This window comes from Nannobrachium achirus (genome assembly GCF_963921795.1).
Source record: "Nannobrachium achirus genome assembly, chromosome: 19".
Classification (NCBI taxonomy): Eukaryota; Metazoa; Chordata; class Actinopteri; order Myctophiformes; family Myctophidae; genus Nannobrachium; species Nannobrachium achirus.
Window position 1 is genome coordinate 11,241,113 of NC_137826.1, and position 17,471 is coordinate 11,258,583.

Genomic DNA, 17,471 nt, shown 5'->3' on the forward strand with positions numbered 1-17,471 from the left:
ATTTAAATAAAATGAAATGTTTGGGATGAGGGGAGGGATGAAGAGTGACTGCTCTGCTGATTTACAACAACATATTTATCTATACATACATTTTAGAAATGCAGCCAGCGGTTTTTGTTTGTTTGTCAGTCAGACATGACCAAATGCAGCACTCCAATTGGCTAGGACTGATCACGTGGCACACGGAGTTCCTAACCGGAAGTGCGTCCGGCGGTCAAATATGTCCGACCGGAAACGTGCGCTGCGGCACAATAGTTCCGCCACAATAGTTCCCCCCCCAATTTTTTTTTACTTTTTTTTTTTTTACTTTTTTTTTTGTTTTTTTTAACTAGATGTGGCGAACCTCTAGTATATGTACAACTACATTTGCAAAAAAGAAAAACAAAAAAAAAAAAAAAAGATCAAATGAGTATAGAGGACTCAGGGAGGGTGGGCTTAGACTTAGAGCTTTTGACAGTTGCCTCCCCTCCCTAGCCTGGGGCCAGCCTATATACAATGCAGCTAACTATAGGTTTTAACATGTGTGGGGATGAAGTCTAGCTCCAGCTAGGCTATCCCCTCCCTCCCCATGGTCCTCTGCCGCGGGAGCGCGCACGCGGTCATGAGGATTCGATTTCACTTCCTTGTTGCCTTTAATTTCCACATGTGATTCCCTTGGCAGTGGCACTGTGCACGCGCGTCGTGCCACACCACCACCACCACCAGCCAGCCAGCCAGCAGAGCCAACCAGTGGCTCGCGCTTCTTAAACAGGGGTATTGTGTTTTCCTATCAAAGACACGTACAGGAACAGAACACTGACTGATTACGATTATAAATAATAGATCTGCCGCCCTCACCCAGCAGCGTGCCGCCGCTAACTGTACGTCTCTCACGCATGCGCATATTTCAGTTCAATACAAGTGAAGTGTTGCCAGGGCAGGCACTGCCAGGCAGGCTACTGTTGACACAATGACACTGTTCCGTTCGTTATACTAGTTTTACCAGCAGCTACAATAAAGCAGTGGATCTCAATCTCAAGCTTTTTCATGTCAAGCAAGGACCCCCTAATTGACACTTAGGCTATACTAAGCCTGCGGGCACCCATTTGAAAAGATATGCCAGGGAGGGACCCCATAAGAGAGGAGCTAGTGCATGATTCTGAACCATTTTAATTTCAAGGACGCCCATGTTAATTTAACTCGGGAGAGCGTGTACAAAATAATAGAAACTAATGGGCCCCAGATAGGGTACATTTTTGTACACTCTCTCTCTCTCTGAGTTATACCCACAAGGGTCCATTTGGTTTCTATCTATCATTTAGCATGGGGACCCCCTGGAACTCCATCAAGGACCCCTGTGGGTCCCCGGACCCCACTTTGAGAACCAGAGTTAGGTCAGACACTCAGGACCTCAAAAACGTGTTGGTTTTGGGTCTGTGTCATATATTATTGGCTCAGTTTTGGATACTAAATGCAAGGACAACGACGCCTTGTTGTAAGCATGTCTGAACTCAGAAGAACACATGTGTAACCACTTAAGCCCCTATAGCAGGGGTGCCCACACTTTGCGTGAGATGATCTACTTTTAAAATGACTTGCTCAACCTGATCTACCCATCCAACATGTTTTAGCTGAGGGCCTGAGGGGGGCTTTGGAATAGCAGCACTGGCGTTACATTTTAGACAAACACACTTGCTGTAATAGTCCATGGGCCATACGAGATGTCGGTATCAAAAAGGTGGCAAAGGTTACCATGCATTTTTGAAAAGCTCTATATCTGTAGATTATATTTTGGTATGATAACCCTTTCTTAGACACAGCTAAATTGGTGTTATCAGCCTCTAGAGTTGGTGTCCCATTACATTACAGGAAAAAAGGTAAAAAAATTAATCTGCTTTTAGTAGCATAAGAGGGGTCAAACTAGGGGGTTTTCATGATGCCGAATCCATTGCAAGTATCTGTTTTGCACAAAAAACATTCCTTGGGCTAAAAATGGCCTCAGAAGACGATGCATGTATGGGTGTGCATTCATGTTAGTCGGAGGCCTTAGGGTTTTATTTATCATGCTAATCAGTCTAAAAGCGCCAAATTTTGCACAGATGTAGCCCAGGGCATGCTCTAATGATTTAGCTAGGGCGCCCGAGTCGGTCGAGAAATAAAACCCTAAGGCCTCCGACTAACATGAATGCACAGTGCACACCCTACATGCATCGTTTTCTGAGGCCATTTATAGCCCAAGGAATGTTTTTTGTGCAAAACAAATGCTTGCAATGGATTCGGCATCATGACAAACCCCTAGTTTGACCCCTCCTATGCTACTAAAAGCAGATTATTTTTTTCCTGTAATGTAAAGTTAATGGGACACCAACTCCAGCGGCTGATAACACCAATTTAGCTGTGTCTAAGAAAGGGTTATCATACCAAAATATAATCTACAGATATAGAGCTTTTCAAAAATGCATGGTAACCTTTGCCACCTTTTTGATACCGACATCTCGTATGGCCCATGGACTATAAGGGAGAAATAAATGGGAAATACTGGGGGAATTCATCCCATTCTGTATGGAAGTGGTAGGTTTTGGGGTTCTTTTGCTACTGACTCTTGAACAAAGTATTGCATTGGAGGTTTGCCTACTTTAGAAGCCATGAAGGGCTTCTTGATGTCATATTCTTTTTATATTTTAATTATATATTTTTAGAGGCATGTCATGTGGTCTACCTGCACACCCTTGGTGATCTACTGGTAGATCACGATCTACCTTTTGAGCACTCAGAACACCTGTGTAAGGCTGTGTTTACCCAAGAAATGGCCGCTCTTAGAACTACATTTGGCACACCATAAGGGTGTGCCAAATGTAGTTCTAAGAGCGGCCATTTCTTGGGTAAACACAGCCTTATAGTCTACTTGCCAGCCCATAGAGCCCCATTGTGAACCCGGACATATTGAGTACAGTAAGGTTTTATGTTAGAAATGTTGAGTATGGGTCCCCAGCATGTAGAAACTGCCGGATGCTAACTTGCATATGTTGAGCAATTTTCATAATTTGCATAATTCGATTTATTTAGCATAATCCCCCATAATAATGGATAATATGTCAAAAACTGATTGGCCGATTTGAACAATATTAGAGTGGTTTTGGGGGTTATTGAGGATGCTGAATCCATTTTCTAAATTCAAAATGGCCGTTTTAAACCGGAAATGGCCTTAAACCAATTTAAAGTGGGGTGATTTTGATACTTTTTTGTTGATTTTCCAGTTGGTATATGGCCATTTCCGGTTTAAAACGGCCATTTTGAATTTAGAAAATGTCAGAAATGGATTCAGCATCCTCAATAACCCCGAAAACCACTCCAGTATTGTTCAAATCGGCCAATCAGTTTTTGACATATTATCCATTATTATGGGGGATTATGCTAAATAAATCGAATTATGCAAATTATGAAAATTGCTCAACATATGCAAGTTAGCATCCGGCAGTTTCTACATGCTGGGGACCCATACTCAACATTTCTAACATAAAACCTTACTGTACTCGATATGCCAGGGTTCAGATTCTGGCAAGTGGACTATTACACAGGTGTTCTGATTAGACTATAGCATTAGTTCTATGCAATCAAACAATTGAAACACCTGTGTTTTGACCCAAGAAATGGCCGCTAAGGACTACAATGACGTAGCCGCTGGCACACACTATAGGCTATCCGCTATACTAAATCATATGACCATTACATTGCGAATTAAATTATTAGTGGAGTTTGCAGATCGGCTATTTTGGGCGAGCGACACCGCCGTACCACGAGTTGTTTAGGCGGTGTGCAGGGACGTGCAGAGAATGTTAGAGAGGCAAGGCCTGGCATTTCTAAATGGGTCTTTTGGTGGAAAATATTGAAAATAGCAGACCTCCAAGCTCACAACGCGTCGCTACAAGTTGTGAGCTTTGAGGTCGGCTATTTTCGGTATTGATACCTAACCAAACTAAATATAAGCATACAAAAGGCACAGCATGGTGGATTTCTACACAGCGGCAATTCTGGCAATTCTTTCAACGTAAGGATGCTGCAGCAGCATTCATTCGTTTACTTTGGACAAGACAATTCTCTTGAACGCTGCCTTCAGGTGTAGGCATGGAAAGGAGCCATTTGCATTTCTTTCACCATACTAAAAACTGCATTCATATTTCATTCATGCAATTTCATGGTCTGTAGAGGGCACTTTTTACAGAAGGATAAAAGGGCAGGGGCTCGAGCCTCCTTTGATGTCTATGTGTGCACGTTCCTGGCGGTGTGTGTGTGTGTGTGTGTGTGTGTGTGTGTGTGTGTGTGTGTGTGTGTGTGTGTGAGACTGTGTGTGTGTGTGTGTGTGTGTGTGTGTGTGTGTGTGTGTGTGTGTGCGCGCGCGCGCCGTGCGTGCGTGTGCGTGCGTGCGTGTGTGTGTGTGTGTTGTGATTGGCCGTCACTCCCCTCCAGGCAGCAGGCAGCAGCTCTAGTCTACAGTAGCAGATAGATAGAGCCCAGAGAGCAGCAGCAGACCCGCATTACCTCTCTCTGCCTCCTTCTCCCTGCAGACACAACTCCCCATTCTCCCCCTGGCTGCCTGTAACCAGGCATGGCTGTCGGCTGTATCCACACATCATGGCACTGCGACATTACACCCTCGACTTCAACCTCTCTGGCCCAGGTAAGAAGAAACCATAGCGACACAAACACACACACCGCGGAATGGATGTGACTGACTGAATGAACAGCGATGTGGTCTGCTAGTCTGGCGGTGGTCACTGCAGCAGAATGAACAGCACGCAATGCTAACGCGAGTGCTAGCGCGCTAGCTTGTCCGCTGCTGTTTGCTCTGTTCTGAATGACCAGCAGCACAGCAGTGAAGAACACGGGCAGATCAGTGGGATAAATCAATGAACCGTGCCGGGGTTTTGTTGTTTTTGATGATCCGAGGGGGTGTTGCTGGTTTTCTTTGCGTTGGTAAACAAATGGACAAAGCGTGGTGGTGTTGCAAAACCGGGGCATGCGGGGCACACTAGCGTTTAACCCATGGTACCTAGGCATGACCTTTTAGCCCTGTTGTTATAACCGGTTAGCTAACTCTGATCTGTGCCAGGCTGATCTATATGCAACTTTAACCTAGAGGTTGATCAGCTATAGGTTCTGTATATGCCACTTGAACTCTTGACTGACCATAGCCTGATCTATACCACTGATCAGCTATATATAGCTTGATTTCTTATGTCACTTTTAAACCATTGACCTCCTGCCTAATCTATCAACTGACTCAGCTTCACACGAGATGTCATTCATTTGGTTGTTGGTTGTATAAGGGTTAGGGTTAGCTAAAATATCAAAAATATTTCTCATGCTCCATACTTGCTTACTTACAAACATACAACCTCAGTTCATTAATTATCTTCTTAAATAATAATATATAAATCATTCCGACTTTCAGATAAGACGTTTGTGTCTTTGCTACAAGCCTAGCATGATGCAGGCATACTTGCGTTTAACCCTGGTACCTTGGTAGCCCTGAATACATGATTATCATGTATATATATGATAGTCATGTATTCAGGGCTAGTACCTTGGTAGCATTACCTTTTAGCCTGATCGATTGATTGAAGACTTTAATAGACGTTTGCATATAGGAAAAGGTACAGTACAGTTAACTGCTATAGGTCAAAAGGATACACACCACAAGAAAGATTTTGGTCTTGTTTCAATTGGGGTCCTTTAAAAAAACAAACTCGTACAGCATTGAATGACAGATAATTACAAAAAAAAAGTCCTGTCCTGACTGTAGCTGGTTAGCTAACCCAAATCCTTACCCTAACCTTCTTCAACTTTAGCAAACCAGAGTCTAAACGTAACCATACTAACAGAGCCTAACCTGAACCCCCTGCATGGATGTTGGAAGTGCACAGACAGGTTACCGATGCATGTGTTTAGCTGGTTTAATCCATGGTTTAATTTACACACCTACTCAAAACTGGTAAAGGAAAACAAAACAAAGCTTATCCTTACATACCTTCACACACCTACTCGAAACTGAAAACAAAGCATATCCTTACCTACCCAGGACCTTACTATTAAATGCCATCTATTTTGCATTGTGACTGTTTTTTATGATATTTTCTGCATAGTACTGTGTTCTATCTGTCTGTCATTCAATGTTATATGAGTTTTGAAAAAAAGGATCTCAATTGAAACAAGCTATAGGCTTTTTTTGTGTCAGGGTGTATTCTTTTAGTTGACTTTGTACCAGAGAACTGTACTGTCATGAAACTGTACCTTTGCCTATGCAAACTTCGAATAGATTCTTCAAACAATGGCATCATAAAATATCATAAAAACAGTCGTAAAACACAATGCAAAATAGATGGTATTTACAATAGAACTAGAAAGGTCAGGTAATGATAGGCTTTGTTTTCATATACCACTTTGGAGTAGGTGTGTGAATTAAACCATGGCATGTGGGAGTTTTTTTCCCCTTCTTTCTTCCTTTGTGTTGTTGATTTTGTCCTGCACCTGCACCAGATATGGAATGCATGTGCACACTAGTCTGAGCAGCCTTATGTGGCGCTCGGGGAGCAATTAGGGGTTAAGAAGAGTCTTGCTCAGGGACACATCGACATTGTCCGGGAATCGTACCTGGGACAACCAGGAGCTCTGGTTCCCCAGGCAGGCTCCCTAACCACTCAGCCCACATTGGTGGCCATTTAGTCTCACCACCAATTAATTATTGTTATTTGTATGAAATAAAATATTAAAAGAAAAACATCACACCACGTTCTAATGCAATCCTAGTCATGTTAACAGTATGTACTTTATTTCACAGAAATGAAAACATTTGCTGACTATTAATTCGGCGTAAAAAAAAACACATTACGTGGGCACTTCAAAATTGACTACCCTTGCTGACTCTTAATTCGGCGTAAAAAAAAACACATTACGTGGGCACTTCAAAATTGACTACCCAAATAAAAATGATGAAGCACATGATGGAGGGTACAAGTCAATTTTGAAGTGCCCAGGTAATATGTTTTTTTTTCATATAGTTTGTCCTTGTTGAGCACCAAGAGTCCTTCTACCAATAACTGCTGGTGCTGGCTGAAGCGCGCAGACATCTCCTACTTGTATTAATTCATCGTCTTTTATTTTGCTGATAGTGATATTCCAGTATTTGGGAACAAAGTAACGTCATATTCTTTCCTGAATCTTTCAGCTGACTGCCCTTCTACAGTCCGTAGTCTGCAATCCATATTCCAGGAGCAGGAAATGACAGAAACTGTCCATGACACAGAGGGACATGGATACCTCGCTACCTTCCTTGGTAAAAAGGGCAGGTAAGCATGAATTTGACGCGTCCGTCATTCACATAGTTTGCACGGTAGCCACAGCTGCCGTCTGAATTAATGCACACCATTTTCCTCATTCTCAACCAGAATGCCTTTGTGTCATAGTTGTATGCCCGCAAAAAAAAAGCCTTTCGACAACGGCCCAGGCTTTTTTGATGAAATGCAAGAACTGAAAACAATTATGAAAGGAATTCAGGAACACAGGCTCACCCATGAACGTGCCACCTGCGTTCAGATACCCTTCAGGAAAACTATTGATTCCCCATTTAAATGTATCATCTCTGCACACAATTGCTCACTCTGTTCAGATGAGCAGAGGCTTTGTGTATTTGATCTAAAGGGCTTTGGCACTTCCTGTTGTTGTATTGAGTGGTAAATACAGTTGGTGGGGCTTTGTGCTGCTCTAAGCCTCGTGTGAATATAGCTCCGCACAGCTGTTAAAAGCTAAAAGTTCCAACCCAGACTCCCAGTACAACCACAGGTTTCTACTGTTGGCCACTGGCTTGAAAAATACCTAAAAAAGTCTTCTAAATCCTAATGGTTTTCAGTAAAAAACGTATCTGTGATGCTCAAAGTTTTTAATGTCAAGGACCTCTAGAATTTGACCTGACCGCCGACCCCCATCTCAAAATATTTTGTTCCAGGGACCCAACCGAAGCAAAAGATTTTAGATAAAAATGTTAAATGTTATTGTGATATTTTATCTGCTTATTGTAAATCGCTTTGGATTAAAAGCGTCTGCTAAATGCCTAAACTGTAAACTGTTAACTTTAAAAGATAATATATTCAAAGATGTGCACACTTTTACAAAAAGCTGGTCTTCAAGTTCATAGCCACCTTATGAGCTTGTATATCTGCTATTTTTGAATAGCCATTAATTCATGCAAGCTCACAAAGCCTTGTAGCGTGGCATGTTGTGAGCTTGTAAATTGGATATGTGCATAAACAGGTATAACTCGGGCTTAAGATATATTGGCCCAGTTGCATGCTTACGCTGTCTCTCTCTCCCTCCCTCCCTCCCTCCCTCCCACCCTCTATCCGTCCCTCCCTCGCTCTGACTCACTCTCTCCTTCCCAGGTTTGTTATTCTGCGCGTGCACTCCCATGGGTTGGTTACCATTGATCTGCAGTGTTACGATGAGGACAACATTGCACAAGTAGACAATGTAGGTGGTGCTCAGGACAAATGATTCTTGATGTGTTGTGTGTCTGTGTCCAGCTGAAGCTTGTTGACACTTGGGTTTTGGACAAGAACTTTCCATTTGGCCGCTTATCAATTAACAGGTTATTCGATTGATAAGGTTATCAACTATCAATTAATGAATGAATCGATAATTTGCATCCCTATTCCCGAGAGAACTTTGACGGTGCAGCATTGTGCTTCATCCATATAGTAGTTCAGTTGCTTTCCACAGTTAAGGCTCATTTCCACCGGCAGCGATAACGATGACGATAACGATTTAAAAAAGTGGGTTTTCAATTGAAGTGGATCGGCAGCATCCACCCAACACCGATACAGACAACGATAGCCGACAACTACATCATTAGGATCAACAACGATGTGGTTAAGATCACAGTGATATGGAACTGGGTCTCTGACAAACAGCTCACGATGCGCACTGAGCGAGCGGCTGTTGTTAATTGACGCCTCTTCACATTGATGTCCGATAACTTTATCGGACATAAATGTGAAGGCATAATTATCGCTGTGATATTTTATGGCTATCGTCATCGTTATCGCTGCCGGTGGGAATGAGCCTTAAAGAGCATGCTTAGACGGCTTCATCAGTCAAGTCCGTGTAACAATCGTGGTCAGCATGTTTTTCCTGTGCACTTTGCAGTGGTAGGGATTGTGGTAGAGCCATTTTGAGCAATTATCCTGAATCTGTCTGACATAATTAGAAAAAACTGCACAACACTGCAGCCAGTATGTAACACAATTAACACAAAGCTTCAGTGTCTCTACCAACTATTTTACAAGAGCTTTACCTGTAACCTCCCTTGATTGGGCAAACAGAGCAACACTCACTCTGTGGCATAGAGTCTCAGCTTGAATCCAATAATAAGTGGCATGATTCAGGGCTGCAAATATTGATAATTCTTTTAGCAATTATTGAAAATATATTATGTGTGTCTGTGAGTGAGTATCTATGTACTATATCGTTGCTATTGGGCAGAAACCTTATCTCCGATTACATTAAGTTTTACTGTTGCACCCCAGTGGCATTCCTAAAATTATACATTATAATAACAAGATGTGTCATCTCTCCGCAGCTTTTAAATGCACTGGAAAAGAGACTAAAGATTCTCCTAAATGGCAGTATCAGGAGGATCAAGAGGTAAGCATGGCGATATGTTGACACACATCTTGGGACAGTGGACATTATGATGATGGCAACCTCACGCCTGCCTTGCGCGATGCAATGTTAACGGTGTGGTATGCTTGGCTGCTCCTATCCCCCTCCAGGCTTCCAGCTCTCACCCGGGGCTCAGCTGTTGATCGGTACTGGCCCACAGCTGACGGCAGACTGGTGGAGTATGACATCGACCGGGTCGTGTATGACAAAGATTCCGCATACCAAAACATAAAGATTTTGCACTCTCAGCAGTTTGGAAATATCCTAGTCCTCAACGGAGACGTTAGTAAGTACAGTATACTCTATGCGAGGTTGAAAAAATTATATTGTCATATGAGCAGATTTTAAATGGCAAAGGAGGTGCCAGATATATTATGTTTATTATTTATGCTTTAAGTTTAGCACAGTTACTGTGAGATATTTGTGACCCAACACTTTGTCATTTACCTTTTTTTAATTGACCATTTAAGTATGGCAAATAGAAAGAATAACCGACTTACAAGCTCATAAACCACAATGCATTCTAAGCTTGTGGATTAAATTCTCACGAAATGTTTGCATATTGTCAAAAAGGGTTGCTTATTTTTGCAGAATCGTCGCCTATTATTATGACATGGGCATATGCGATGCTAGGGTTCATGTTGTTAATGTAATATCTGACGTGCCAGACTGCCAGTGATGTACTGTTGCGTATAATGTTCCAGATATGGCAGAAAGTGATCTAGCATACACCCATGCCATCATGGGCGGTGGACAAGAGGACTATGCCGGCAAGGAGGTGCTGATCCTGGGAGGCGGTGATGGAGGGATCCTCGCTGAGGTTGTCAAACTCAAGCCAAAGATGATCACCATGGTGGAGATATCCTTTCCTTTCAGGGCTGTGCAATGCTGACATTCCTTTTGACATGTGCTGGGTACAGGATTTCTCTCAACATGTGTATTTAAAGCAGGGTTCCAGAACAACTGCTCAACTGGAATAAGGTGTGGTGACCTTGAGGACCATACTAGTGGTCTGGTACATTAGGTTTAGCTAACATTTTCCTTTAGCTTAGGATTTGCTCAAAGCATTGAATAGTCAGTGTCATGTTCTGATGGCAGTATGGTCCACTGTTACTATCTATGACATGTTGTCATTGTGGAAAAGACTATCCATTTAAAGATTCACTCACTTTGACATGAAATTGGAGTATTAAGTAATTAAGCAATAAAGCATGTACCTTACCTCCCAAGTCTAATGCTGACTTTCGATATAGCAGTTCAGCACCGCACCACACCGCATGGCCTCGCACGGAAAAAACTGTATAAAACGTATACAAATAAAAACACATGATTGCAAATTATATACATGTTCTGAAGTCCTGGGGAAGAGCAAATGCAGTTCTCACTTTATTCTACCGAAACACCATGACTCAGTAGCAAGCACGTCACTGGTTTGGTACTGTTTGGCCTGCCTCAAACCACTCTGGTGGTGGGGCCAAAATTGGTAACCTTTTCGGCCCCACTTTAGCCCGGGGCTTTGTATAATCGAAACATACAGGTATGTGGAAAAGGCAGCATTTTTAGAGGTCAGGTGGATGTAAGCCATTCCAGGAAGTTTCAAGTCACAGCTTGATGGAGTTGCAAGACTTTGAGAGTTGACCAAGTACAAGCAACTTGCAGACATCACAATCTGTATGCTTCTCTTTTACCATGTTCATTGTTATGTTCTACTAATGTATCCAGACCAGACATTCTCTTTTATAATGCCTTGACAAAGCGTGCACATTGACCAAATGGTGATAGACGGGTGCAAAACCTACATGAGGAAGACTTGTGGGAATGTCTTGGACAACTTGAATGGAGACTGTTACCAGGTGAGCCAGGAATTGAGTTATTTAATTATAATAAATATACAAATGAATGAATGCTGATGGTCCGGAGGGTATTGGGATGGATTGATAGACCAACTGTTCCATTCATAGTCTGAAGGAGCGCGGGAGGGGCTGAAATTAGAGCTGGGGGCCCATCATCTATTTAACCTCATACAGCACAATGGAGAGGAAATATTTTGCAGTGAATTTGGATACAACCACTTGCAGTTCATTTAATTCTCCTGTAGGGGGAGACAGGAAGCAAAGAAGGGATAATTATGCTGTTTTGGAGGGAATCTGTCTCACTATAACTAAACTGTGTGGCGATGATGTTTTTCGTGATACACTTTGAAAAGACAAAAACCACCTTGGAAGAATTGTGAGAACGGCTTCAAAGATAGCTGGAGTAAACTTCAGTAGCCTGGATCATGTCTTCCAAAGACAAATGTTTAAGAAAGCCAAGTTCATTCGTATGGACAGCTCTCATCCTCTCAGCTCTGAGTACAAGCTGCTTCCTTCTGGCCTTCGCCTGGAGTGTGCAGTGGCCACAACAAACAGGCATAAGTTCTCCTTTGTGCCTGCTTCAATACAGGCTTTAAATGCTGATATGAGGAGGAGGTAATCTGTTGCTTTGGGAGACTTAATTAGTTTCTAAAGTATGAAATGATGCAAATTTCAATATATGGCCTATGATTGTTGCTTTTTCTTTTTCTTTTCCTTACTTTTGTCTGAGATCATGAACTGCTACCCTGTTTTTATTGCTCTATGTGGCCTATGTGTTTTTTATGTGTCTTTTGTGACAGATGTATGCTTTTATATAGTGGTGCAAACAAATCGCCCTTCGGGGACAAACAATAAATTAACTTGAACTTGATAAAGTATTTGTTGTGATTTGTGAAATGGTGTTTGTCTTAATTGCCAGGTCCTTGTGGAGGATTGTGTTCCCGTGCTGAAGAAGTACGTTCAGGAAGGGAGGACGTTTGATTACGTCATCAACGACCTGACGGCGGTCCCCATATCCACCTCACCGGAGGAGGGTATGTGTGCTATACGCATACGCATGAGTGGTGTTTTAAAGCTTTAATAACTGTTTCAGCAAATAAGGCCGGTTTGGAAATTGGTACCCACCCATGGAAATGTGACACTCAATATGTGTTCTGTATGCTACCGTCAATGAGCAAAATGGTCTGATTAAATTACCTGGTCGGATTACTTACCCATAATTAACAGTTTGTATTTATTTGTTTTGTGATATTGATTGAAAGGAAAGCTCATCATACTATAAGCTAAATTCCTTGTATGTTCTATATGTAATGTGTCATGAGATAACTTGTTGTGATTAGGCCCTGTAATATTTTATTGAAATAAGTTAGGAATAACCACTATACTATTTCTGTTGATTTACAGGTTAATTCAATGGAAAAATTGGTCCTGTTACAAATATAGAGTTGCTTTCTGATTGGTTTTATGGATTCTATTCACGTGTGAAACCTGTTTAGATTCTACATGGGAGTTCCTGAGTCTCATCTTAGACCTGTCAATCAAAGTACTACGTCACAGTGGGAAATACTTCACGCAGGTAAATCCTTTCTTTAACATTTGCTTCTGATAAAGTCACTCTATACAGGACTGTTGTGGGAAATGATAAACATGAAACATAAAAAGACTTAATTTGAATTTGAGTGCTTGGAAGCCCGCCAGCATTTCTTCTTTGCTATACCGATTATTATCTCGGATATGTCCCCAACACCGTTCCTAAACTCTTTAGCTCAAGGGTCTTCAACAGGGGGTCCGGGACCCCTAGGAGGTCCTCACAGTCCTCCAAATCTTTGTGTGATAAAGAAAAAATAATCTCCTTTTTAGCGAGATTCTTTAACCAGAGAACTTTAGACAAAAATAGCAGTGAGCTTGTAGATCGGCTATTTTCGGCAAAGAGGTTTGGTGTAGAGGGGAGAAGTATTGACAAGTTCAAGTGGTTAAATATCTGAAAACAAAAATGTACATGAACCCAAAATACCCTAATGATTGTGCTGGCAAATAATGAAATGATATGGAACGTTTGACAAGGTTGTGGGGGTCCCTGCTTCATCTCTCTCTCTCAACTAAGGGGTCCTTGGCCTGAAAACGTTGAAGACCCCTGCTTTAGCTCAAGACCCGAAATAGATATTAGACATTTGCCCAGGACTCAAACTAGTGCAAATAGCAGATCTACAAGCTCACAATGAGCTTGTGGATCTGCTATTTTCACTACTTTTATGGAAGTTATTAGATTTTCTTTTGTATATATTTCTTTTATGAAATACTTAAAGCTATACTGTGTAAGTTGCTCAACTTGTGGTCAGTAGCTCTATAGCAAACCTCGGTCGCGTCCGCGTCTTTCGGCCGTTTCGGTCGGTTCTCACACCCCCGCGTCTGCCTCCACCTCGCCGAGATCTATCTTTTGAGGGGTCCCTGGTTCCTGTGCGTTCAGCCATTCCGGAGATACACTCCTTCACCCATGCTTCACCGTGCACCCGAGTATAGAGACACACGGGAGACTACAAATATGGCCGCCCTAGCGACCCCACTCTAAGATGCGCTGTGATTGGCCGGCAGTGTATAACCCTCGCTGTGATTGGCCGGTAGTATGATGACGTCATTTTGCCGCGAAATTCTCCCCCCCTCACGGCTCATAGAAAACATATAAAGAGAAGGCTTTTGAAGCTGAAAATAACGGAGTGGGGGTTCTAAAACTTTAGCGATTTAACAGTTAGGACCATTTTAAGATTTGTTTTATAAAAAAAGTTACATGGTATAACATTAAGAAAAAGTTGGATCTTTTCTTTTTTAATTGATGAAAGAATTTGGTGATATTTACTCACGACATGGGTTTATCGACTTACTGTTTGGTTAACCCTAAGGTTCTTTCTTTTTGCTGTGTTTTTGTGTCGCCAGGGCAACTGTGCGAATCTAACTGAGGCGCTTGGGCTCTATGAGGAGCAGCTGGGGAGGCTGTCGTGTCCCGTGGACTTCTCCAAGGAGGTGGTGTGTGTGCCCTCGTACATGGAGCTGTATCCTTTTTAGAGTCCTACAGAGGGATGCCATATCTGGGTCAAGTTAAACATCTTTAAATTAATTAGAAAACCGTAAAAGCTTCTGTTTCTGTTTTTTTAAATTAAGTATATCATATGAAACTTCAATAAATTAAAAGAACATTGAGCTTCAATATGGCCGATATATCGGTTTGACGCTATCATTTTAGAAGATTGAGCCTTTTGTACACATTGCTATCATTTGCGTAATGGTAGTGGTACGTACAAGCATTATTGTCAACCCATTATGCATGTCCAATTAATCAAAAAATATATCAAAAATGCAAACATGGACTGTTTGACAAGTTAGTTCCAACATTGTAAGAGGCTATAATGTCTTTCTCTAAAGGTAAAAGGTATGTCAGGCAGTTTCCCAAACCGGCCAATCAAGTTAACATGCCTGAGAAGATTATTTATGAATAGATGCTGTAGTTGAAGTGGGCAGTAACAGTACAAATAATTTTTAGATGATAAGAGTACCTGCATTCTTTCTTTTTGTTCCTCCCCTGAGCGTGGAATATAGTAGAATATATCTGTAGGACTTAGAAACAATTCTCCTCTACGTTGGAGCAAGTATTTGCAGTGGATGTGCACAAATGCTTCATTAAAGTATTGATCTGTTCCTTAATACAATGTCTCAGATGGGTGTTCTACACGGTATGGAAGAAGTAGAGCCTTCCCCCCGCCTGCCTGCTGAATGTGAAAATCCCTTCCCCTTGTAAGCTGTAGCACTGCGGGGAGAGATGACCCTGGTTTTAGAATCCCTCTGTGTCAAACGTTCTTCCTACCCCGTTTTAGATATCTTGTTTTATCAGCGTATGTGTTTGTTCAAACCTCCTCAGAGATTGTAATTTTTTTTTTTTTGTCGTTTTGTCCACTATGTGGCTTGGATTTATTTTTATTTTTTTGCATGTGCTCTCAAGACTGATTGGCAAGTCACTGATTTGATACACTGAGATGTAGGGTAACTTTTACACATTTGCTACCTTGGTTTTACCTTACTTTTTGAATCTCGAGATAACACCGCTCCTTTCTGCGTGGTAGAGACCAGCATAACCTGAGCACAGTTGAATTTGATTGCTTATTTGGGGTTTGTTTTGTTTTGTTGACTTTCTTTTTTATTATTATTTGTTTTTCTGTCACTGTGGCTTGAGTGTGATTTGATTCTCGGTGCTTTGCGGGGTGTGTAAAAGGCAGTTTGACCCTGCCCATTGAGTAGGGATGGGACCATATGAAAATGTCATGTCACGGTTATTGTGGCTAAAATAGATTCGAAAGAATCTAAATAAAGCGGGGAGGCTTAGGTTGTATTTGAAAAAGCCTTTATTGTCGCATGGCTACAATGTTAGCCATAAAGCTAAATGTGTTTCATCACATTCATATACAGTATATAACAATATCATAATGTAGCGAACATTTAAACGTCAACATTAGTCACAGTAGACATAATGTTGATCTAGAACTGCAGTCAGGTCGTTATAATGGAGATGGGTTGATGTTGATTCCCGGACCCATTGTTGAGGTTACTGAATTTTGTTGCAGAGAATAAGCTTCTTCAGTCAGGATAACCTCCTCGTTTAGGAGGAGTATGGAAGCCTGGATTCCAAAGGTAGATAGTGCCCAGGCCTGTTGAGAGCCCGTCTAAAACAAAATGGTAAAAACTAGGCAAAATCCAATTGATCGTGATAAACAAAATATTGTATATATCGTCCCATCCCTACCACTGAGACTTTAAAGCCTGTGTTATACGTGTCGTGCGTGGGTGTCGCACGCCGGAAATAGACGATCTACAAGCTCACGACATGTCGCGGTGTGACGCCGCGTGAGATTGAGCTGCTATTTTCGGTGCGTTGACACATGTCGTGCACAACCACGATAAGTATAAATCAGGCTTAAATGCTAAAAGTCCAAATGTGTTTTTAAAAGGGAAAAGGATCTGGTGCTTGTATTGCTTTTATGTGACATTTTTTAATTATTATTATTATAGCACCTTCTTAGTTTCTCCTGCTGGATTTTGTTTTTACATATTGGGTTTTGACTTTTCTAAAACTTTATTGGGTGGATGTACAGTAAAGGACATGAACGTGGATAAAAATAAGTGAATGTTGCTTGCATAGATACAGACCACATTCATGCCTTGGATGAACATTGTGTTGCTTTGTTACATTTATTTATTTGACAGTTCACGGAATGCTTATTTTTCCCCCTCTTTAAAGAAAAGTTACTTTTGTTAAGAAATGGCCACCTGCAACAACAAAAAAAGTTGGAAACAAATGTCCTGACTTGAATAAATTCAACACGGTCTGCAACAGTTAATCGTATGTCTATTATCGAAGATAGCCATTTACAACAATGCAATACTAATGCAGAATGTTCACATCAGAAATTGAATCACTGACACAGTTTGGTAAGTTTGAAACTCGTGGAAACTTTATTTCTGGCCACCCTAAAGTGGTTTGGTGCATAACAAAAATATGCGTTCAGGAGGTATTTACAAAGAGAGGAACTGGTAATGGTTTTAATTATGTCACCTCATAGAACAGAGATGTACAACATCATATTATCACCGGAAGACAAATACAAAACATCTTATGTAAACAGTTGCCTATATAGCTTAGCTCAAGGACACACAATAGTACAGAATATACATTAATCAAGCTATTTCCATGACTTCCGCTTCAGTCAGTTCTGAATAATCATGCAAATAATGTTATGTAAAAGGACAACAACCTCAGATTACATCAAACAATCTCTTTCCAGACAACGGGTGATCCGCAAGCTCATAACGTGTTGCTTTGCCATGCGTTGTGAGCTTGTAGATTGCCTGTTTTCGCAGATTGTTCGCCCCATAGAATAG

The 17,471-nt window shown here is 41.5% G+C and overlaps 1 protein-coding gene across 1 annotated transcript; it reads left to right on the plus strand.

Annotated features, from left to right (window-relative positions):
* Positions 1-4,533: 4,533 nt before the first annotated feature.
* sms (spermine synthase) lies at positions 4,534-17,470 on the plus strand. The gene is made up of 11 exons (XM_080748765.1): positions 4,534-4,657; positions 7,205-7,325; positions 8,415-8,502; positions 9,611-9,675; positions 9,804-9,979; positions 10,398-10,552; positions 11,457-11,546; positions 12,466-12,580; positions 13,043-13,122; positions 14,478-14,593; positions 15,256-17,470. The coding sequence occupies exons 1-11, from the start codon at positions 4,612-4,614 to the stop codon at positions 15,284-15,286; spliced, it is 1,083 nt and encodes a 360-aa protein (XP_080604891.1). The 5' UTR covers positions 4,534-4,611; the 3' UTR covers positions 15,287-17,470.
* Position 17,471: the final 1 nt, after the last annotated feature.